This window comes from Pelodiscus sinensis, chromosome 2, assembly GCF_052426305.1.
Source record: "Pelodiscus sinensis isolate ZL-2025 chromosome 2, ASM5242630v1, whole genome shotgun sequence".
Lineage (NCBI taxonomy): Eukaryota > Metazoa > Chordata > Testudines > Trionychidae > Pelodiscus > Pelodiscus sinensis.
In genome coordinates, this window is record NC_143053.1 from 121337048 (window position 1) to 121360218 (window position 23171).

General features: G+C 40.7%; 1 protein-coding gene and 1 long non-coding RNA gene across 7 annotated transcripts in view; one reads left to right on the forward strand and one right to left on the reverse strand.

The window, feature by feature from the left end:
• The window catches only part of PIGN (phosphatidylinositol glycan anchor biosynthesis class N), a 160175-nt gene that overhangs the window by 93839 nt on the left and 43165 nt on the right, over positions 1-23171 (forward strand). For all 5 annotated transcript variants that reach the window (XM_075921393.2, XM_075921390.2, XM_075921392.2 and 2 more), the window contains 6 exons: positions 4496-4635; positions 5595-5694; positions 5814-5906; positions 8129-8220; positions 9269-9380; positions 16405-16513. In XM_075921393.2, coding sequence (XP_075777508.2) covers positions 4496-4635; positions 5595-5694; positions 5814-5906; positions 8129-8220; positions 9269-9380; positions 16405-16513 — 646 coding nt within the window. The remainder of the gene's footprint in view (positions 1-4495; positions 4636-5594; positions 5695-5813; positions 5907-8128; positions 8221-9268; positions 9381-16404; positions 16514-23171) is intronic.
• Positions 1-23171, reverse strand: part of LOC142827196 (uncharacterized) — a 92062-nt gene that overhangs the window by 2908 nt on the left and 65983 nt on the right. Inside the window, exons 2-3 of one of the 2 annotated variants that reach the window (XR_012901715.2) lie at positions 2824-2986; positions 389-587 (exon numbers count right to left, since the gene is read on the reverse strand). This is a non-coding gene — a long non-coding RNA (uncharacterized LOC142827196). The remainder of the gene's footprint in view (positions 1-388; positions 588-2823; positions 2987-23171) is intronic. The other variant, XR_012901716.2, reaches the window with a different exon arrangement.

A 23171-nucleotide genomic window follows, 5' to 3' on the forward strand; every position in this document is an offset into this window, starting at 1 on the left:
GGCCTCTTATTCTAGCACCACAGTTGCCTCCTACATCCCAGCTTCATGACCCTCTACCTCGTGTGAGTTGTGTGGCTGAACTCAGAAGAATAGACCTGGCTGGAGGCATCTACCACATCCTCAGAAGCACAAAACCTTTGACCTGTCAAATCTAGCTGGTAAAATGGATGAGGTTCTCAGATTGGGCAGCTGATTGTGACATCTCCCCTTCAGTTGCTATGATCCAATCAATACTGAATTATCTGCTCCACCTAAAAACCCAGGGTCTAGCACATTCCTTGCTCAATGTGTATCTGGTGACCATTTCCGCCTTTCACCCCTTGGTCCACAATGTTATCTCTCATGACATGGTGGCCAGATTTTTCAATGTCCCTGAAGTAAATCTTACCTCAGATCAGGTCCCCCATTGTCAGTGGGATCTGAACTTTAGTCCTGGCCAGGCTCACTTTGAGCCTCTGGCCATGTGCTCCTGGTCCCATCTGTCCTGAAAAGCCACCTTCCTTGTGGCTATAACACTGGCCAGACGAGTCATAAGAACGGCCATACTAGGTCAGATTCAAGGTCCATTTATCCCAGTATCCTTTCTTCTGACAGTGGCCAATGCCAGGTGCCCCAAAGGGAAAGAAAAAAACAGATAATAATTCAGTGATTCATTCCTAGCTCCTGACAAACAGTGGCTATGGACACCATTCCTTCCAATCCTGGCTAATAGCCACTGAGGGATTTATAAATTTATCTAGCTCTTTTTTGAATCCTATTATAGTTTTGAACTTCATAACATCCTCTGGCAAGGAGTTCCACAGGTTGACTATGCCGTGTGTGAAGAAGTACTTCCTTTTGTGTGTGTTAAACCCGCTACTTGTTAATTTCATTTGGTGACCCCCTAGTTCTGGTGTTATGGGACGGAGTAAATAACTCTTCTTTGTTCACTTTTCTGCACAAATAATAATTTTATAGACCTCTGTAAAACCCCCACCCTTACTAGTTTCTTTTCCAAACTGAAAAGTCCCAGTTTTATTAATGTCTCCTCACCTGGCAGCTGTTCTATACCCCTAATTGTTTTTGTTGCCCTTTTCTGAACTTTTTCCAAAGCCAGTATTTCTTTTTGAGATGAGGCAACCACATGTGTACACAGTATTCACGATGTGGGCATACCATGGTTTTATACAGAGGCAATAAGATATTCTCTGTCTTATTCTATATCCCTTTCTTAATGATTCATAACATTCTGTTTGCTTTTTTGACTGCTGCTACACATTGAGTGGATGTTTTCAAAGAACTAGCCACAGTAATTCCAAGATCTCTCTCTTGAGAGGTAACAGCTCTGAACTTCACGCATTGATCTCCAAACCACTGTACATGGGTCTTCCACGAGGACAAGATCTAACTCCAGCCACACGCAGCCTTTTTCCTTTAATTGGTGTCCACTTTTCACATGAACAAGGACATCTTTCCTCCAGTCCTCTACCGTAGACCACACACATTGAGTTGGGAGAGATGCCTTCACCTGTTGGATATGAGAAGGGCCTTGGCCTTTTACTTAGATGAGACTAAACCATTCTGAACTCTACCCAACTGTTTGTCTCTACAGCAGAGCAGATGAGGTGCCAGCTCATCTCCATGCAGAGAATTTCGAACTGGATCACCTTGTGCATCTACATCTGCTATGACAGAACTGAGGTCCCCCTGCTGCCAATTCTGAGAGCTCCTTTAACCAGGGTGCAGATCTTTTCAGCAGTGTTCCTGGCTCTCACACTGATCCAGGACATTTGTCAGGCAACCACACGGTCATCTGTGCACACATTCACTACTTATTATGCCATCATCACCCAGACTAGGGATGATGCTTGTATGCCAGAGCTGTGCTGCTCCCTACTCATCCCTGAACTCCTGTGCACCTGCAGGTGGATACTACTTGGGAATCCCTACTGTGAACGGCACATGAGCAATCACTTGAAAAAGAAGGGATAGTTATCTATTCCACAAGTGGTGTTCTTTGAGCTATGTTGCTCATTTCCATTTTATGGTCCTGTCCTTCTTCCCAACTGTTAGTTTCCAGCAAGAAGGAACTGAGAGAAGGAGGGAACACGTAGCACCCCTTATTACTGCACCAAGGTGGTGCTACTCCAGCAGCTGCTAGGCGTGCTTGTCTATGAGTACTGCTAAGGGAAAAAACCTTCTAGCACTGGTGCATGTGGTGAACACTTACACCTACTGTGGAAAGAACATGAACAACCCATCTCAAAGAACACCTGTTACAGAACAGGTAGCTTTGGGTTTTTTCCCTATTTTTAAACATCCATACACAATGTAAATCTCCTTTCATCTGCAATTTGGGAACAAGTAGTTGAACCAAAAGATATATAATAAGCTAGTTGCATTTGGTCAGCTTTCAATGTGACATATTTTATCCTAATTTAATAAGACGTAACATGCCAGATATTTTATTTTAAAAGTCATTTAGATCTGATACTTGCCATTACTTTCGATAGACAAAGTTTTATGTCAATTACAGGGAAATGGAAGAGGAATTAATGTTTTATGCTAGCTACCTGGCTTCTAGTTATAGGCAACTGGTTTAGAAAATTTCATCAATTTCTAAGAGTATATCACAGTTTTTTATATATTTTTTTAAATTCTCTTTTTTACAAGTACTTTGTTTTGCAATAAATAAGCCTGATAAAACAATCTGCTCTGTCTCTTGCTACTAAAAGGAATATTCTCTTTAGGGATAGGCTATCAATTCTTTGTAGTGGCCCAGTTATTTTAAATCAGTGAATCATCACAGGGCTAGCTGTGTATGGAAAGTTTTAAGGAAGTTACCATAGCCATTTCTTGTCTATAGTCCGATTGTAAGCTCTTCATCTTCCTTGCAATGAGTTTCTGCAGTTGCTAGCACAATGGGGCTGCAGCTTCTAGAAGCTATCACAATGCCAATAAAAATAGCCATGTCCCTTGATTTCTTTCTTGTATGGACATGAAAATCCTAAAAGGGTTTAGAAAAAAAGGATTAATACCAAATATATCAATTTTAACAAAAAAAAATGCTAACTTGAAGCCTCTTTTTTCAGACCTGCATTAGGCAGAAAAGCTTACTCACATAAGAGAAAGCTGTGAAGTATCAGTCTGTAGTTCCTTAAAAGGCAGTTAAGCTTTCCAATAGCAATTAAAGAATTGTAACAGTTTGATTACTGTAGGTTCTTCTCCCACTAATTTCTTACACAAACAAATGTTTTGCAAATAGAATTTTACGTTGAAATATTTGAACATAGTAAATGTTATGCAAATGTGGATGCTAAAGTCTCTTAAATGCATATTTAGACATCTAAATTTCTTATTTTCCAGAATATAGGTTGGACCTCCCTGGTCTGGCACCCTTGGGATCTGAGCTGTCCCGAACCAGCGAGTTTGCCAGACCAGGGGTGGTCATTGCTGGCTGCCTACTCCTGGGCTTCTCCTGGGCTCCTCCCTGCCCTACCCCAGCCACTCTAATGCTGGCCTGGAAGGGGCTTCCAAAGCTGCTGCCCGCATGCTGCCTCAGCATCCATTGGGGCTTCCAGCTGGGAGACCTGGCCACTATGGCCCCACTGCCGCAGGGTGTTCCCCAGGATTCCCCATTACCCCATCCCCCTGCTAGGGCCAGTCCTGGTATGGGTGATGATTCCCTGGGATGATTCCCAGATGCCCGCCTCTGCCTGCCTTGCTTCAGTCGGGATGCTCTCAGCCAGTGCTGCCCAGTCACCCCGGCCCGCTGCCGCCAGGGGTTTCCCAGGGTTCCAACAGGGGCCGCCTGGCTGCTACCAGCTTTGCTGCTGCTGGAGGTTCCCTGGCAGGGCCTTCCACCACTGGCAGCCCCTCTGTAGCTAGGAGTTCCTCGTCTGGGGCCAGGACTCCCCAGCTACCTGGCCCAGTTCATGTTGAGGATTCCCCTGCTGGGACGGGGGCTCCCCAGTTGTTGTCAGGGGTTCTCTAGCCAGGTCGGGGCTCCCCAGCTGCTCTGGCACAGCTACTTTTGGTCTAGTCTGAGCTCCTGAGCTCCCATGTTGTCTCCCACTAAAACCTCTGGTACTCTTTGATCAAGCAACAGCTGTGGCCATGCTGGACCAGATGTTGCCGGACCAGAGAGTCCTGGATTTGGGAGGTTCAGCCTGTACCAAGTAACTGCAGCTCCCTTTGGTTTTCAAATGTCTGTTGTGCTTGCACATATCAGTGTTGTATGTACCCATTTGTGCAAATGTATTTTTCATGTGCCATTTTAGTTCTTTCACTTGAAAATTTAGTCTTAAATGTCTAATGCTATTCCTAAGTGTGTGTGGGTGGGGAGGGGAGTTGCCTGAAAACACCTTACATTGAGCTGCCTTGTAAATTAAAGTAGCTTCTTTCCTGGACTGATGTTTGATGTATTGTGCATCACGCAACTGGGAAACCATATTCTGGAGTTTGAAACATTAGATTATTGTTTAAGAAATGTTTATCTGAATCATTTACATTTCAGGCATCTACTGTTCTCCTCTTGTATGGGTTTGCAGCAATTGGAGTATTAATAGCTTTTCTCCTGCTGATTCAAACCTGTCCTTGGATGTATTACGTATATTGTCTGTTACCAGTGCCAGTATGGTATGCTGTTGTGAAAGAGTAAGTAAAGAAACCAGCTGTTTCATAAACCCATCTCACTCCTCTTCTGCCCTCCTCCCTTGTTGACAATCAAATTTTGCAGAAGTCATTGAGAAATACTTTTCTTCCTTTTGAATTTAAGTATTCATTTCTAGGACATAGTAGGACACTGGTTTAACCTCTTCTTAACTGGTAGAATGGTATTTCCAAATTGATAGTGATCTCTGGCCCTTCTAGAAGATCCTTCTTCTATTAGGAAATATTTTTAACCAGTAAAAATAATCGCATACCCTTCAAAACCAAAATACCATTGCAAGTTTTGGGAGAAGGTGCCTCTGGAGACTAACCCCTGGAGCAAGTTCCCAATGTATTGAAAAGAATATGCAGAAACTTATTTCAAAAGTTGTACAAAATTTTCCTTTTTTTCCCAGTGAATTTCAAACTAACTATGGTCCTCCAAAGTGTTCAACACTCTCCGCCCCTCTCCTCAATTGAGGATATTCGGCACCATTAAGAATCAGGCTCTATTTCTGCAAAATTGGCTGATGGTCTTGGCCTATGCTGAAAAAAATACTGTCAATTATGGAAATACTTGTAAGTTTGCAGTTGTTGTCTGTTGCCTGACACTGACAGTTCTGCCAACATCAGGTACCTGTTTGCATTATTCAGAACATATTGGACAAGCTCCCTGTTGGCCTTTAGTAATGACCTGTTTAACCTGACACTAATAAAGCTAGCAAGGCATATTTTTGCCAAAGCTGTTGAATTTTTCATCAGTTTCAGTAGATGCTGAATGTAAGGTAAATATTGTAAACTTAATAGTCCATACAAGTGAATGTAGTTCTGATGGTCGTGAAAGTGGGAAAAATGAGGGCTACTTCTTAGCACTTATGCTCTTTAACCTTCTAATTTAAGGCAGTGTCCTGTCTAATATGTTTTAACCAAAGATGGTGATTATCCTGTGCAATCTTCTTAAACAGATTCAGAATTATTCAAGACCTTGTGCCATTGCTTTTGGCATTCCCTCTGGGTCAGTCTATTGGATTCTTAGTAATTGGTACTCTGGGAATTGAAATATTAGTAAGTACTTTATTACTATGTATTTATAAAGGACCTCATTGCTAGCTTTTTAGCTGCTTAAAGAAATGTGGCTTTCATTAAAGTTTGTTTCTCATTTTCTTCTTGAAATTTTTTACTAGGTTTTCAGCTTTTTCTACCGCTCTACCCTGACTGTTGGTCTCATTGCTTTTGCTGGCTGGCCATTTATCACACGACTGTGGGCTCAGGCAAAGGTACAGTAATGACTTGCCAAAAGGCATTTGATTGATTAGTAGTAGATTGCCTTTTAATAAATAATTAATCTCTTTTGGACTGTGGCCTCCAGGTCTCCTCATTAGAATGGCTGACATCAAGCAGAACAAGATAATGCCGCATTTCCTGGATCTATTGATGTCACAGCTTCACAGGTCAAGCAGTTAGGCTAGGTCTAAACTACGATCCTCTTGAGGAAGAGCAAATGCAAATGGAGTGCTCATTTGCATATATCGTGCTCTCATTTGCATTTCCTCTTCCTTTCCCTTTTGCGCAAGAGGTTTTGCAGAAAAAGGTTCTGTGTAGACAGCGCCTTTTTGTGCAAAAGGAAAAGGAAGAGGAAATGCAAATGAGAGCCTGACATATGCAAATGAGCGCTCCATTTGCATTTGCTCTTCCGCAAGAAGATTGTAGTTTCAATGTAGCCTAAGAGTGCTGACTGATAAGCGCTGCCATGGCAAGTGACTGAAAGCTATTCTTAATTGCTTTTGGTACATGTTGAACCTCTCTAGTTCCTCCAGAACTGACCAGTTATGAACCAGAGAATTTTCCGGCCCATGGGAGGTCATTATTGTCTAGCAGCGTTACTAATACTTCCACTGCTTACTGGGCTGGTAGAGGATATTTAGGGTAAATTAGAGCTAAATAACAGCACAGAACACTGAGAGCCAGGACTGGTGGCTGTAAACTAACTTTATGGGACTGCGGGGAAACTTGGCCATCCCCATGAGAAGTGGACATCCGCCTAGGACAGGAGAGTTTTGGATTAGAGAGGTTCAACCTGTCCTCACTGCCACGGGCTAACAAATTGGTTGAGAAAACTCAACCAATTTGTTAGCTATGTCATGCTGCTGTCCTGTTTTCAGATTAGCTTCAATGTTACCAGTATACAGTTGTTGCGTTCTATGATTTAGTAATTAAAAGAGCGTGGGTTAAAATTCCAGTAAAATAGTCATGAAACATCCACAGATATTTTACTAAAATATAGTAGTTTTATAATTACTGAGATCTTTAAAGGAATCTTACAGTGATTAGTCATAGTACTGTACACTTATAGATATTTGCTAAATACAAATATTTCTTGACAATTTTTTTTTAAATAGCCATTATGATCCTCTGTCACTGTCTCTCTGACAGTAACCAATAGTGTGCCTTGTCTCATATCTGAAGCAGCTATTGTACTAATGCTTCCCAACAAAAACTCTGGTCCTGTAGGGTGGGAGTCAGGTAGCATACCTTTAACGTCAGCCATCACTTTTAATTTATTCAGAAACCTTCTTCATCCAAAACCCACAGCAACATTTAATTTTAAATCATATGAGGACATCTCTAAATAGCCTTGTTTTCTCTGTATTCTAATGAGAGAGATTCCTGAGTCTTTCTCTGCAGTATAAAACTCTCCATGTGGCAGTTTAATCCGGGGTGGGGAACCCAAGGCCGGATGTGGCCCCCGGCTTTCCTGGATCCAGCCCCTGAGGCTCAGGGTGCTTCCCCCCCCCCCCCCCCCAGCATTGGGGAGCCTGCACTGGTGTTCCAGCTTCCCTCTACTCCCTGCTGGCCTGGAGCATACACAAGCTACTACCCTAGGCCCCCCTAAGATCTGGTGTGGGAGAGGAATATGGGGAGTGTTTTCTCAGTCGGGGGCCATGTCAGTGAGGGTTTTTGTTTTTGTTTTGTTTTTCTGCTTCTCACTTGTGTGCAGCTCCCAACTGATTTTATTTTTATTTTTTGTGGGTCAGCAGCCCCTGACCGAAAAAAGTTCCCCCATCCCTGATTTAAGACAATGGTTTTATTCTGTTGATTAGTAATAGTGTAGATGTAATGATTATACATCTGTGATGATAATATTTATTGGGATCTCATCTTGCCTTTTGCTAATTTCCATCAAGTTATTGATCAGTTTCCAACACCATTTTCTGACACAGAAGATTTGCTCAGACACCCCAGGAATTAATTTTAATTCCTTGTGATATCAGTAGAACTTCAGTAATTGTCTAAATGCTTCTTAAACCAGGGTCAAAGTGTTGTGGTATAAATGGCCATGTCAGTTATTTTCAGTTTATCCTCATTCCAATGGCTGCCTGTTGTTAAACACCTATACTATTGCTCACTATAGCAAATACAGAAATGTTTTCTCTCTGCAGTAAAATTTTGTCTATAGACATGATGTCCAAAGATGATGCTGTTTGTTTCTTTGTTTTAGGCAACAACGATGAGTTGGACTCTATTGTGTTTACTCTTGGCAGTGTTTCCCTTGATGCCTGTTGTAGGAAGAGAGCCAAATATTTCTCTGGTGTAAGAACATTTTTTTGATTTAAAGCCCTTTATTTTTCCATTTAATATTCACAAATTTAGGCTGAGTTTAGTCACTTTGAGCAATTGTACTATTGAAAACCAATTGAGACAGATATTGAAATTCAGAATTTAACAATGTGATTATAGAGACCTCATTTATTCATGAATGAGAATACACTTTTATTTTCCTTCATTACTTTAAAGAAAGCTGCATCCATTTGCTTAGCACAGTATTCTATAATATCACATGGAGAGAATTTTTTCACTTAATAAAAAGTGAAAATGTGAAAATACCGGTCTTAATAGAAGGAGGATATTAATTTGGGTGCAAACATGGTAAATAACACTGACAAACTTAAAAAAGAGCATTTATCCAAATGCACTTTGATATTATTCCTTTTTAAATTCTAATTTTAAGTAATTTCTCATTGAACAAACGAGAACTTCAGTTGTCATTGTTGTTAGTCAGGTTCTTTTAATTTTCATTCATATTTATAATAGTAACATAAAACAAAACTTAGATATCTATTTAAGAGATTTAAAACCATCTTTTATGGAAAAAAGAAATTATCACACATTCTTTCTGTAAGAATCAGACTGTGTACTACTTTATTATAATTTAAATGCAGTTTCTTGATGAAACCAAAAAAACCTTGAAGCAAATTACTTTAAATCACAAAACTTCGTAATTCAACTCATAGACTTGCAAAGAAAGCAGTTCAAAGAAAGCAAAAATGATGGGTGTTACGTTAACATGATGAACAAAACACACAAACAAAACAAAGACTTAAGAGAGAGAGAGAAAAGAAGGCTACAGTGAATGTTTATGGATGACAAGCCTTCAAAAAACATCTGTCATATCATTAATGTTAACCCGTTGGCTCTGGATATTGGTTTTCCCAAGATGGGTTGAAGATACTTTGAGTGCTTCTAACTGTAATTTTATAACATGACTAAGTTTTGTTTCTGAGAAAAATCCTGGGAAAATCATTTCTGTGAGAATTTTTAGAAGTGGAACATCTTAATAATTGTTTATTTGTTTTGATAGAACTATGGCAGGTTTGCTGATTCTCCTGATCTCTTCCTTCTCCCTGACATCTCTTTGTAAAAGCAAAAATAAATATGTGCTGAAGAAAGATCTGACAGTACACCTATTTCAGGTCAGTTGCTAATTTTCAATACATTTCAATGTTGCAAAGTAATTTATATGCAAACTCTACCAAGAGGCACTGTTTATTATCAGTCAATTATTCAATTGACTACATTTTCCTTGAGATTATACTCATGGTAGCAAGCTTTTTTAAATGTGGTAATATTTGCAATGTCAGATACTCTTCTGTGTTTATTGATGTATATGGATAGTTATGTGCAGTGCTTTTATTGTTTAAAAAAAAAAAAGAAAGAAAAGTGCCGGTACTAGGGTTGCCAGATGGTTTTAAAAAAATTGTTGTGCGTACCATCACAAAAAAAGTACTGGTTATGTGTGTACATGCATGCATGTATGCATGCATGCATGCCCATTGGCATAAGTTTGTATGCCATCCTCCTCAAGGTCAGTTAAGTCTAAAGTCAGTACTGGGCAAATTAGTTGAAACTATAGTAAAGAATAAAATTATCAGACACGTGGATGAATATCATATGTTGGAAGAAAGTCAACATGGTTTCTCTAAAGGGCAATCAAGCCTTACTAATCTAGAGTTCTTTGAGGGGGTCAACAAACATGTGGACAAAGGGGATCCAGTGGATATAGTGTATTTTGATTTCCAGAAAGCCTTTGACAAGGTCCCTCACCAAGGACTCTTAAGCAAAGTAAGTTGTCATGGGGTAAGAGGGAAGGTCCTCTTATGGATTGATAACTGGTTAAAAGGAAACAAAGGATAGAAATAAATGGTAAGTTTTCCAAATGGAGAGAGGTAATGAGTGGGGTCCCCCAAGGGTCTGTCCTGGGACCAATCCTATTCAACTTATTTAAAAATTACCTAGAAGAAGGGGTAAACAGTAAGGTGGCAAAATTTGTAGATGATACCAAACTGCTCGAGATAGCTAAGACCAAAGCAGACTGTGAAGAGCTTTACAAAGGTCTCACCAAACTAAGTGATTGGGCAACAAAATGGAAAATGAAATTTAATATTGATAAATGTAAAGTAATGCAAATTGGAAAAAATAATTCCAACTATACTTATGAAATGATGGGGACTAATTTAGCTTTTTGAAGCACATTCCTGCTTCTCTTCAGGTGGCTCTGCCAGAGATGATAGCATCTCCTCTCCTGATCCTGTTTTCCTAGTCTGGGTGCCCTAAGGCCGGTCACTCCTCCCTTTTCTCTTTCTCTTACGTGGCAGTTTTTCTAGAGCTATGTGCACCTTCTTTTGAGTCTTTTGATTTTAACTGACTTAAGGTTTCTTTGGTGATTACTTCTGCCTACTGTTTGGTTAAAAGAGGTGCTCTTTCATGTCAGCCATTCTTTCATGCCTATGATGCTCTCCACAAGGGCAAGGCAGATCTTTTTATTTGCCTGAGCGTATTGCTGCAAGTTGTTTTGGAATTTTTCTGAATGAGGATGTCTTCCCTCCCAGTGTGTGCCGTAACTCAAAGGTCAGAAATGAAAGCTTGGATATAATTTATATTTCTATAGGACCTTTGAATCCAGAAATCAATTATTTGCCAGAGTGGATTACATGCTAGCTGAGGTATCATCTCTGGAGAGGATCAAGGCTTATTACATCTGATTAGTTGCCCTTTCTTTGTCAGAAGAAGACCCAATCTTAGTGGATGAGATTTGAAACTTCATGATTCTTGTATACTTGGATGAATCATTACTTTTTGGCTGTTCTGGTGGCATTTGGATAGAGAGTGGCCAGACTGAAGAAATCTTAGGGGATCAACTTTGCCTTATTAGGAGGGAGACAGGAGATTCAAATATCTGCCTACCCTTCTCCCTTTCTAATACATCCCACCTTCTTAGTTCACTGTTGACTGCGGATGCTACCACTCTGACCACATTCGTTCCCCGATTTAGTTTGGCACTTTGATATATGATCCTGCAGTCTGCCTTTGTCTTGTGACACCCTTACTGTTTAGATATTTGATGTGCTGTGAGCTTAGACACCCACAGCTTCCCATGCTTGCAAGCACCTGTCAGCCGATGGTCAGGGCAGTGTGTGTGTGGTGTGTGTGTGTGTGTGTGTGTGTGTTACACCCGAGTCTTTAACTGCTGGGACACAAGGCCCTGTCACAGTGGGCAGTATAGGAGAGACTGACAGGAGCCCCGAGAAGTTTAACGTCCGTGTCTTTTACCGCTAGGACCGGGGTCCCGTTGCGGCGGGCAGCCAACAGGCTGACAGACACCCCAGAACTTATAGGAAGAGCCTATTACATCTCAGATTTTAACTGCTAGGATACAGGATACCTTTGCAGCGGGCAGCCTAGGGAAGACTTAGAGATGCCCCTAGAGATCTGTCCCCTGGAAGCGACACGATCCAAACGCCCAAGCTCTCCCTATACCTGTCCCTTATGACCAGCTGAAGTTCTTTTAAATTGTGCTTGGTTCTGTTACAGCAACTGAAGGAGTCAGGTTAAAGCTTAAACAGTTACAGGTTTATTAAAGAAGCTTATAAATCATGTGGTTACAATGGCTATTGCTCTATTTCTTAACTGCTAGCAAATATAGATCTTAAAAATGGTTACAAAGAAAATAAAGATAGAAAATAGAAATAATGGTACCAAGTGACAGCTTAATCTTTAAGGAGCTCTAAGTCTATGAGTACACTTAAGACAAAGGACCACATCCAGGTACAATTTTTACCCCCTTCTGTGCCTCTCGACTCCAGCGGGTCAAGCCAGGGCCGGTCCCTCAATTCCTAGGAAAGACGAATACAAGGTGGGCATCCCCATGGAACTTCGGGAGATCAAACACCTAACCTGACCAGCAGATAGATGGTAGATTGACGCTCAGAGTAAATGCGCTGCTGGACCCATCTTTATACCCCTAGGGGCCCGTATCCTCTTTCTTATCTAAGATGCCAAATTGTACTGGTCTGTTTTTGTGGCGCCAGTTCTTACAAGCAAGTTTCAACTTAATTTACATTTGCAAGAGAGATAACTAAATTGTGAGTACTGGACATTTTTTTACTGGGCAGGAGATTCCTCCCCCCGCGGACGGCTGTGTGTTCGTATCAATATGGATTTCAGTCAAGGGCACTCCTCGGCAGCCTCTTGGTTAGCAATTGGCATATCTCTGTTTACAGCCATTCAGGGTCACTGAGCTGGCATATCCGGACCTCCTGTTCAAGGCTTTTACTGCTCTGTGTGCCCTGTATGCTCCAGGCAAGCAAAAATGGATGTTACAGGGGGGGGTTCCTGTCTGGCTACAGCAGCATGGATTTTGGATGAGAAGTCCACTGGTGAACTGCTTGACCTTTTGTCAGCTAATATCTTTAGGGAGGGGAGACAGGCAGGCTTTGGTGGCCCACTTCTCTACTTCAGCAGGAAAGATCCATGTGGAGGCTTGTTGCCATCTCTGTCAATAGGTTTCTAGGAGAAGCTGCTATCAGCATTTTCTTCAGTTTGGCAGTCGGAGTCTCAAGGTATGCAAAATCAGTGACAACATGCATTTTATCTGCTGCAGTAACCCACTCTTTTCCTCTGCCAGCACAGTAATTCTCTAAGATAGACCCTTTGTTACACTTTTAAGTCCTATTCATGTACTGACTTCAGTTTTACACTTAATTCCCTGTTTGACACAATTCACTGTTTATTTGAGCTATAAAATACTAATTATTCCCCTGTAGTCTATAAAGATAACAATTGCAAACCAAGGTTTGCTGCTGATGGCATTAGCCTAGAAATTGCATTTTAGTTGCATTTTGTTCAGTATAGAGAGTAGGGTATCATCCTTTTTAAATATGGTTTTGTGTTTTAAAAAAATCAATAATCATAAGACTTCAAGAATGGGAAAAAATGTGAGATACTTATTGCCAACTGTACAGTATTTACTGAATCTCTTAAAATTCTCTCATTGAAGTACATATTAGTTTAAGTTAACTGCAGAGGTATGTAGAAACCAATGTAGTACATGAAGCTGTTTTGTCTGTTTGTTACTAACATGAAGGTCAGTTATGGCTTCTAAAAGACTTGAGTTTCATGTGGATGTGAAGGTATCACATTCCCTAGGAAATGGCTAACTTATTAATCTCGTTTCACAGATGGGGAAAATAAGGAAGAATGACTTGACTAAGGTCACAATGAAAGTCATTTGTCAGTGCTAAGATTAGAACACAGGAGTTCTTGGCTATCAGTTTTAGGCATAATCCATGCTATCTTTCACACCATTCTCTTGTCTTGGGCTATAAATCATGTTGGTTGCTTAACAAGTGAACTGCCTCAATTGCTGACTATAAGAGGCATTGAAAGCAGTAGCTCAGCTATTACTTTCTATATCCCTGAATTGGTCTGGTGTCCTTTCAAAATCTAAGACTTGTGGCTGTATTTTTTACAGACCACAAAGGCCAACCCTGGGCAGCTTTAGGGACTGGTATCATGAATAACCTGTGAGCTTTAGGAAAAACTAAGAAAATTTTTCAACTGTAGCTAGGTTGACCATACATTCCATTTTTGGCCAAAATAGTCCCTTTTTAAGCTCTGTGCTGGCCTTCCTGACTTCTTCTTTTGTCAAAAAAAAATGGATATGTGTTCCATTTGCTCTTGTTTGTAAGCTTGGTCATTTGGCAAGAGAAAACAAGAAAAATGCCCACTTCTGTCAGAAAAGTAGGATGTGATGGAATGTGTATGTGGGAGGAGGAGCAATGATGCCAGTCCTGCACTGGGGGAGGCATGGTTTGGTCAGGAGACAGGTAGGGCTTGGATGAGCAGTGATGCCAGTCCTATGTGGAATGGGGGACAGGACTTGGGCGAGCAGTGTGAGGAGGCGTATGTGGTTCAGACAAGCAGCTAGCCAGCCAATTGTTAGGAAGAGAGCTTGGCCTAGCCTCATTCAGGGTGTGTCTAGACTACAGGGTTTCTTCAAAAAAAAACTTTTCCTGAATCTAGACTACCACCGCGTTCTGTCAACAGTAAATCAAAAGAACGTGGTGGTTTTGTCGACAGCGGTAAACCTCATTCTACGAGGAATAATGCTTTTTTCGAAAGTCATCTTTAGAAAAAAGGCACTATTGCATGAAAACAGGGCTTTTTCAAAAGAGAGCGTCTATATTCTCTTTCGAAAAAGTGACCCACTTTTTCAAAAAATCTTCTTGTTGTCTAGACGCTCTTTTTCTAAAGAGGCTTTTTTGAAAGATATTTTTGAAAAAGCCTCTTTTGAAAGAGGCTTGTAGTCTAGACGTACCCTCAGTGTCCCATTTTCCCTTTGAAAAATATAGTCATCTTAAATCTAGCTCAGGGTTTACATTTTCAAAGTTGTCTTCACATATACTGGAAAATTTTTTTTTTTTAAAATGAAAGCTGCAACCAACCTGAATGTTTTTATGTCTGTAGAATTAAGTGTTCCCAGAAGTTGGCGCTAATACCACTTTGGCAGGTTTACTAGCTTGCTCAGGTCACCCACAGGGATGTGAAGGGTACTCTATGGGGAATCACTTACTGGGTGTGATTTGATTTCACTGGTGGACACATCATAACTTAAAGGCAGGCAGAGCCCTATAGCACCACATTTTTTTCCAACCTGAACAAAAATAATAAAGGGAAGGGGAGTGACCAGGCTGCTCTAAATCCTGCAAATGTTTTCCAATATATGCATGCTTGACTGAGCAGATCCTCTGAGCTTTTGGAGGTTTACTGCTTACTACTAACCAGTACTGGTGTATGCAGAAATATCTTGTGTGTATTCTTATCGTCTGATTTTAAAAAATGATAAAAGTAAATAGGTCCTACAGATTTTCTGCACTTTTGAACATCAAGCCACAAAACCACCCTATTATGAAGCATGCAACTTTTGCAGTTACCACTAGATGTCACTGTGTGTGGCATGTGAATGGCAGGTATTTAAAGAGTACATAAAAAAGGGAACAATTAGCAGTATTGTGGTGTAATAATTAAGAGCTCTCTTCCACTCATCTTGATATCATTTAAATCTTCACATTGTTTGTAGAGTGCCTAGCAATGTGTTGCTGAATGTGATTTTGCCTTTTAGTACTACCACAGTATTGCTACTATATACTTTTAATTCTAGTTGAAATTATCTTTTTGATTTATTGTTGGCTCGCTCCAAAGTAACACAGCCACCTTTAGTTAGGTCATGGAGGCGTTTTCTTGTGTTATTTTTTAGCTGTCTACAGCAAATCAAAGGACACCAACCTTTAAGAATAGCCAGTTCAAGAAATTAACCTCTTGTAAACTTGTAGTTTCTTTTCCCTTTGCATTGCCCACTCTGATTTTTGCTGGTAGTGCTTATTTCAAAAGTGGGTGGGTGGGAGGGGGGGGGAAGGGCATTAAATAGATTAGTAGATTAAAACTGAATTCTACATTCAGCACTGCGGGGCTTTCCCACCTACTTTTATATCTTTTTATATAAACTCAAGTACAACTAAATGTCAGAAGGGGAAAATGCTGGCTTGGTAGACTTTGAATGCAAGAGATAAGTAGAGCTATTTTTCTTGTAACTAAAATGAAAGCCCAAGATTTATAGGATACAAGTAAGAACAAATATTAGGGAGTCATTAGAACTGAATATAAAACAATGTGCTGAATAATTTTGCTTGAATATGTATTTCTCTGGTTTATAAAGATGTAAGAACACAGATTGTTCTTTTATAGATTGTGATTTTAAAATGTTATATTTAAATGTGTTCCTCTCATAGGCTGTGTCTAGACAGCAGGGTTTTTTTAAAAAAAACTAGCCTTTTTTCTGAAAAACTTCACCTGCGTCTAGACTACAGCCATGTTCTTTCTAAATTAAATTGAAAGTACTTCGTTTTTTCGAAAGTACTGATTGTAGTCTAGATGCTCTTTTTCGAAAGAAGCTTTTTCAAAAGTATCTTTCGAAAAAGCCTCTTTCGAAAGAGGCTTGCAGTCTAGACGTAGCCATACAATTCCTCCTTCCTTCTCTTATAATAACTGAGGCAGTTACATGAGTATGAAACAACAGTTTATATATTCTTCATTTAATTTAGGGGAACCCACCAGATTAACTGTCTGTCTGTCTTAGTCTGATTTTTTTTTCCTTTTTAGATGCTGAGCATAGCACTTTCAACATATGTTGTGAACAGTACCCACAGCAGTCTTCATCATAAGAAGGGTCTGCCTTTAATTAATCAAATCATTAGTTGGACAACACTAGGTAAGGAGAGCTTCTATCCGGATCCAGTTTACGGATAACTTTTAGGAAAAGGAAAAGAATTTCCCTCCCCGATCTTTGCATTAGTTCTTTTTTTTTCATTTAACTTTGCACACTTTTCTAAATTGTTTTTTTTTAATTATTTTTAATGTGCCATCTACTATATATATATGAAAGAATCTGTCTGTTCAAGAACTCCTCTTAAATGGTAAGAGCTAGAACCACCAAATTTAGTACACTGCTTCCTCCTATCATAACTTACAGTAAGGTCAGGGTTTGAGTATGCCAGAAAAATTGGATGAACCTGGAATGGGATTGCTGCTGATAAAAGCATACAGAAAAGATCAGATCACCAGATAGGTGAAAGGTCCTGGCTGGGGGCACTCCCTCCCCCGCATCTGGGACTGCCTCAGCCCCAAGCCTCCAGCCCTTAGCACTCTTTAGGGAAGGCAAGTGAACTGAAGCTTCCCCCCCTTTTTTTTTTTTTTTTTTTTTTTTTGATCTGAGGAAGTGGGTCTGGCCCACGAAAGCTCATCATCTAATAAACCATCTTGTTAGTCTTTAAAGTGCTACATTGTCCTGCATTTTGCTTCAACTACCCCAGACTAACACGGCTACATTTCTATCACTATTCTACATGCAAGGCACTACATTTAGCCGTTTGGAATGGAAATCCATCAACCATATGAAGAAACTCGCACAGATACAGACAGACATCATCTTTCTATCCAAGTGCAAGAAAATGGACATCGTACCCAAAGGACTGAAAGTGAACAATCCACTAAGATCAACATACTTCACTGACTACAGTGAAAGACTCTGCCTCACACTATCCAAGAAATTAAGAAACCACCTGATAAGTATTTTATACAAGAAACAGAAAACCATCAAGAATGACATTTCTAACTTAGATCGTCTCATCTCAAGACAAACATCCACACCGACTGACACCTTGCAAGACTTTTGTTCCACCAGACAAGAAATCTACTATACACACTTCTATTCCCTACAACAAAGAAAAGACAATAAATTTTCTAACCTGCTCCATACCACTGGCTACAACAGCAACTGCCTCAACCCACCGGATAATATTGTTAACCTCTCCAGCTACAAACTCAATCCAGCAGAAGAGTCTGTCTTGTCCCGGGGTCTCTCTTTCTGCCCCACGTCCCCCACAAACTGGATACAATTTTGTGGTGACCTTGAGGCTTTTTTTCGCCGCCTCCGTCTCCGAGAATATTTCCAAACCACCACTGAACATCAATCTGACCTACCAGATCCCCCCTACCAACACCAAAGGAAAAATAATTCTATATGGACTCCCCCTGACGGTCGGAATTACAATCTGGATTTCTATATACACAGCTTCCGCAACAACGCACAGACTGACATTATTCACAAACGACAACAAGCGACACACAATCTTAGCCGCGCTGAACACCATGCCATCCAGAGTCTCAAAAACAACCTGGACATTGTAATCAAACCAGCTGACAAAGGGGGTGCTGTGGTCATTATGAATAAGGCCGACTATAACCAGGAGGCAACCAGACAACTCTCGAACACCACATTTTACAAACCTCTCCCCTCTGATCCCACCTTGGACTACCAAAAGAAACTACACTGTCTCCTTAAAAGCCTCCCCACAGCTACTCGGGAACAAATCCTCACAGAATCACCTTCTGACCCCCGACCAGGATTGTTCTATCTACTTCCCAAGATCCATAAACCTGGGCACCCCGGACGTCCCATCATCTCTGGTATTGGCACGCTCACTACTGGTCTATCCAGCTATGTAGACACTCTTCTCAAACCCTTCGTAACCAATACCCCCAGCTATCTCCGAGACACTACTGACTTCCTAAGGAAATTACAAAACATCGATAACCTCCCCAATAATACCATCCTTGCCACCATGGATGTAGAAGCTCTATATACCAACATCCCACATGAAGACGGATTACAAGCAATTAGAAACACTATCCCAGAGGACACTACTGCCAACCTGATAGCAGACCTATGTAACTTTGTTCTCACCCACAATTATTTCCGGTTTGAGAACAACTTATACCTCCAGATCAGCGGCACAGCCATGGGTACACGCATGGCCCCACAGTATGCTAACATCTTTATGGCTGACCTAGAACAACGTTTCCTCAACTCCCGTCCCCTTTCACCCCTCCTCTACCTACGGTACATCGATGACATCTTTATGATCTGGACACATGGCCAAGAAACACTGGAGATATTCCACAGAGATTTCAACAACCTACACCCCACCATCAACCTCAGCCTGGACCATTCTACACGAGAGATCCACTTCCTGGACACCACCGTACAAATCAACAATGGAAAATTAGACACCACTCTCTACAGAAAACCCACTGACTCATACAGTTACCTACATGCATCCAGCTCCCATCCAGAACACACCACACGATCCATCGTCTATAGCCAAGCCCTTCGATACAACCGCATCTGCTCTAACCCCACTGACAGAGACCAGAAGCTTCAGGATCTCTACCAAGCATTTATAAATCTCAACTACCCACCCAGAGAAACAAAAAAGCAAATTGAAAGAGCCAGACGAATACCTAGAAACCATCTACTTCAAGACAGACCCAAGAAAACCAACAATAGAACACCACTTGTCATCACCTACAACCCCCAACTTAAACCTGTCCAACACATTATCAAGAAACTACAGCCTATATTGGAACAGGATACCATACTCAAAGAGGCTCTGGGAGACAGACCCATAGTCTCCTATAGACAACCACCTAACCTCAAGATGATTCTTACCAACCACCACAGGACATACCACACTAATACCAACCCTGGTACCTTCCCTTGCAACAAACCCCGTTGCCAGCTTTGTCCACATATTCATTCTGCTGATACCATTATTGGACCTAACCAAGTGAGTTATAAGATCAAGAACACATATTCCTGCGCATCCAGAAATATAATCTACGCTATCATGTGCCGAAAGTGTCCGTCTGCTATGTACATTGGACAAACATCTCAGACACTTCGCCAAAGGATTAATGCCCACAAAACAGATATTAGACAAGATCACAAAGAGAAAACAGTTTCTTGCCACTTTAACCAGAAAGGACACTCTCTAAATGACTTAGCCACCTGCATTCTGCTACAAAGACCTTTTACATCTGCACTTGAAAGGGAATCCTCTGAACTGTCATTCATGTTAAAATTCGACACTTACCGACAAGGACTTAACAAGTCTTTGAACTTTCTCACCCATTATCAAGACAGTTTCCCCAATTATCACCTGTAATACCATTAACTCACAAACATCCCACTCTCCCTACCTTTAATATCAGCAATTCACAGACACTTACCTTCCTTCCTCCCCCTTCCCACCCCCCCGCATCCTCCTTCTGTTCTGCAATGTGATTTGTCCTTTTCATATTTGTTCATTTTTTTAAATTGTATCCTTTGGTATATATGGTTGTGACTACTTTCTTCCACTATTTGATCTGAGGAAGTGGGTCTGGCCCACGAAAGCTCATCATCTAATAAACCATCTTGTTAGTCTTTAAAGTGCTACATTGTCCTGCATTTTGCTTCAACTACCCCAGACTAACACGGCTACATTTCTATCACTCTTCCCCCCTCCCTAATTCATATGGGAACACGGCTGGCTGTTCCCCTTTGTTACCAAGTGAGGGGAAAGTGCACTGTTTGCTGCATTCCTTACTCTGGCTGGAGCATAGACGAACCTGAACCTGCCCTACCTAGGGGGACACACACACGCACACGCATGCACGCATTCACGCATGCACTCACTCCCCCAGCTGTGTGGAGCAACATTTCTCACCTGGCCCCAAGCTGCTGTAGGACTCTCTTCTAACATTAAAAGACCATGAATGGTAGTAATCACAGGAAATGAGCAAAATAGGAACAAGGTGCCATGCTTACTTCCTTACTGCATACTGAACCCATCATCCCCAACCCCACCCCGGAGCAATGATTTAAATGAAGCATGTACATTTTAATTTTATTTTCCAAAACCCAAAAATTGAGTTGAGGATCCAAGCAACACTGGGTAAATCTTCTAGTACTTTAAATGTATGTAGCTCTGTTCAGCCTACAAAAATAGTCCATGCTCAAAATCTAGGTCTGTTTTTATTTTAAAAATGGGTCAGTTTTTCCTGAGAAATATGAAATAGTAAAATGTTGTATAAAAATGGCCCATGTTTAAATTCATGATGAAATGTGAAAAACTTTGAGTTGAGTAATTTTTATTTTATGAAATTGTTCAAGGCTCTAGTATGCCTTTTTTTAAATTAATTACACAGATGCTTTGCTACAAGAAAAAATAAATTTAAGACAGACCACATTCCAAAAAAGTTAATAAAGCAAAGTGAGATAATGTCCTTTCAGGAAAAGAGTTTGCATCAGCTGGGGTTTCAAGTTTTAGAGTAACATAACAGCAAAGAAAAATGAGTGCCTCCATGAATGAGTGGTAGAACTATTGAGAGTTGCTTCAGAAAATATTTGTGGTCTGATAATAGTCTATGTTAAACATCCATTAAATGTTTAATATCATGGAAGGAGAAAAAACATAGAACTCTATGGGTTTTCATATGATGCTAATATTAAAAATTTAATTTACCCTAAGCAGTTGTATTTGTCTTTGATACTCTGATATATAGTAACATGAAACTATCTGTTTTTCCATAATAAAAGTAATCTCTGTAGTAATCTCTCAGTGGATTTTAGGTATTTGCAGAGACTGACTCAAAAATTATCTTTATCCATGACTAGTAATTTAGGAATGTAAGGATTTGTTTCAGAAGTAAATATAACCCATTTAAGGCTTGATAGAAATATTCTGCTAAAACTCAAAAACAAAAATGTAACCTTCATTCATTACTAGAATGTTGTCTTTTGTTATCTGGTTACTTGATGTTTTATATGCTGCATGAATCTTTATATTGGTGAATTTGCTTTTCTTAGGGTACATCTACACAGCAACGTACTGTGTAACGTACTGAATAACTGATGTCAATCCAAAATAACATAGTGAGCATCTACACTATAAGCCATTATTTTGAAATAATGTCAAGTTGGAGGACTTCTTACTCCGACTCCTGTAACCCTCATTTCACGAGGATTAAAAGAAGTTGAAGAAAGAGTGTTCTTCCTTCAACTTCCTGCTGTGTAGACAGTGCCAAAAGCCAAATTGAGCTATTTTGACTTAAGCTATGCAATTGATTAATTCAACTTTAGCCCTGCTGTGTAGTCATACACAATGTCAATTTTAACAATCATGCTTCTGTCTGAGCATTTTGTACCTAATAATCTACAGTAAAATTCAAGATTACAGTAATTCCTCATTTAACACTATAGATAGGTTTCAGAAAATGATCGCGTTAAGTGAAAACATTTTATGCGGGGGTCAGTTTTCCCATTGAAAATAATTGAAAAGGTGGGGGTTGCGTTTCAACCAGTGGTGTCTGTTGGGACTGGGACATAGGGTTGGGGGAGAAAGGGGACTGGGTTACAGCAGGGAGGGGAGGTGTTTGGCTCTGGGGAAGGGAAGGAGAGGAGACGAGAGGGGGATTGGGTTGGGAGTATGCCCCTGTGACGGGTCTGCCAGGACCCGCACTGCGTCTGGCGAGGGTGGGGTCGCCAGGGAATGGCGTGGCGAGCAATGAACCCTCTGCCACTTTGCAGGGAGGCAGGGGAAGCCCCGCGCAGCCACCGGTGACAGGCCTGCTGGGGAAACCAGCCGCTGGCCTGCAAGCGGGGGCGGAGGAGAGGGGGCAAGGTGTTCAGTGAGGGAGAGTCAGCGGGGAATGGCGCAGTAAGCGGCGAAACCTCCATCGCTTTGCAGGGAGGCAGGGGAAGCCCCACGCAGCCGCCGGCAATGTGCCAGCTGGGGAAATCGTGTTATTCCAGGGACGGTCGTGTAATTCAAAAAAGTTCCCTACAAAAAAAATTGTGCTCTTGCGAAAACGTGTTAAGCGGGCACGTGTTAAATGAGGAATTACTATATTACAACAGAAACGTAACAGAGGAAATATGCTTTTCTTATTCTTTTCAGTTTGCCTTTGAGCATTTTATAGTACTATCATCTTGTTTTTCTTGTGTTTATAAGGTAGACTCCAATTCTGTAGTCAATTTTTCTGTAGGCAGATCCCTACCAACGCAACAAACCATTGAGGTCATTGGAATCAACCTGTGTCAATTTCTGTGCAGGACTGGAATCCTAGCTAGGTTCATTTTTGTGTGTGTGAATTTTATTAACACTAGCAAGTGAAAGAATAATATGAAATTGGAAACAAGTTAGAGGAGAGTAGATGATTAGAATTACAAGGAAAGATGTGCTGAAAACTGCCTCCGCTCATGTGTCTAGCTTTTGAAGGGTGATGATATGACAAAAAATAAAATTACTTGTACAAAAATTCTTCCATATCCTGCACCATAGATGTATTGAATATTTCAGCAGAACCATAATAATGTGAATAATCCACATTCCTGAGCAGTGTAGTTAAACTGATGTAAGTCCCTGTGCAGACAGCACTATATTGAAAGAAAAATTCTTTTGTTGACCGCTTACAGAGAGGTGCATTATGTATTCCAATGGGAGGCATTTTTTTGGCATAGATAGCCGACATAGACAGATTTGAGA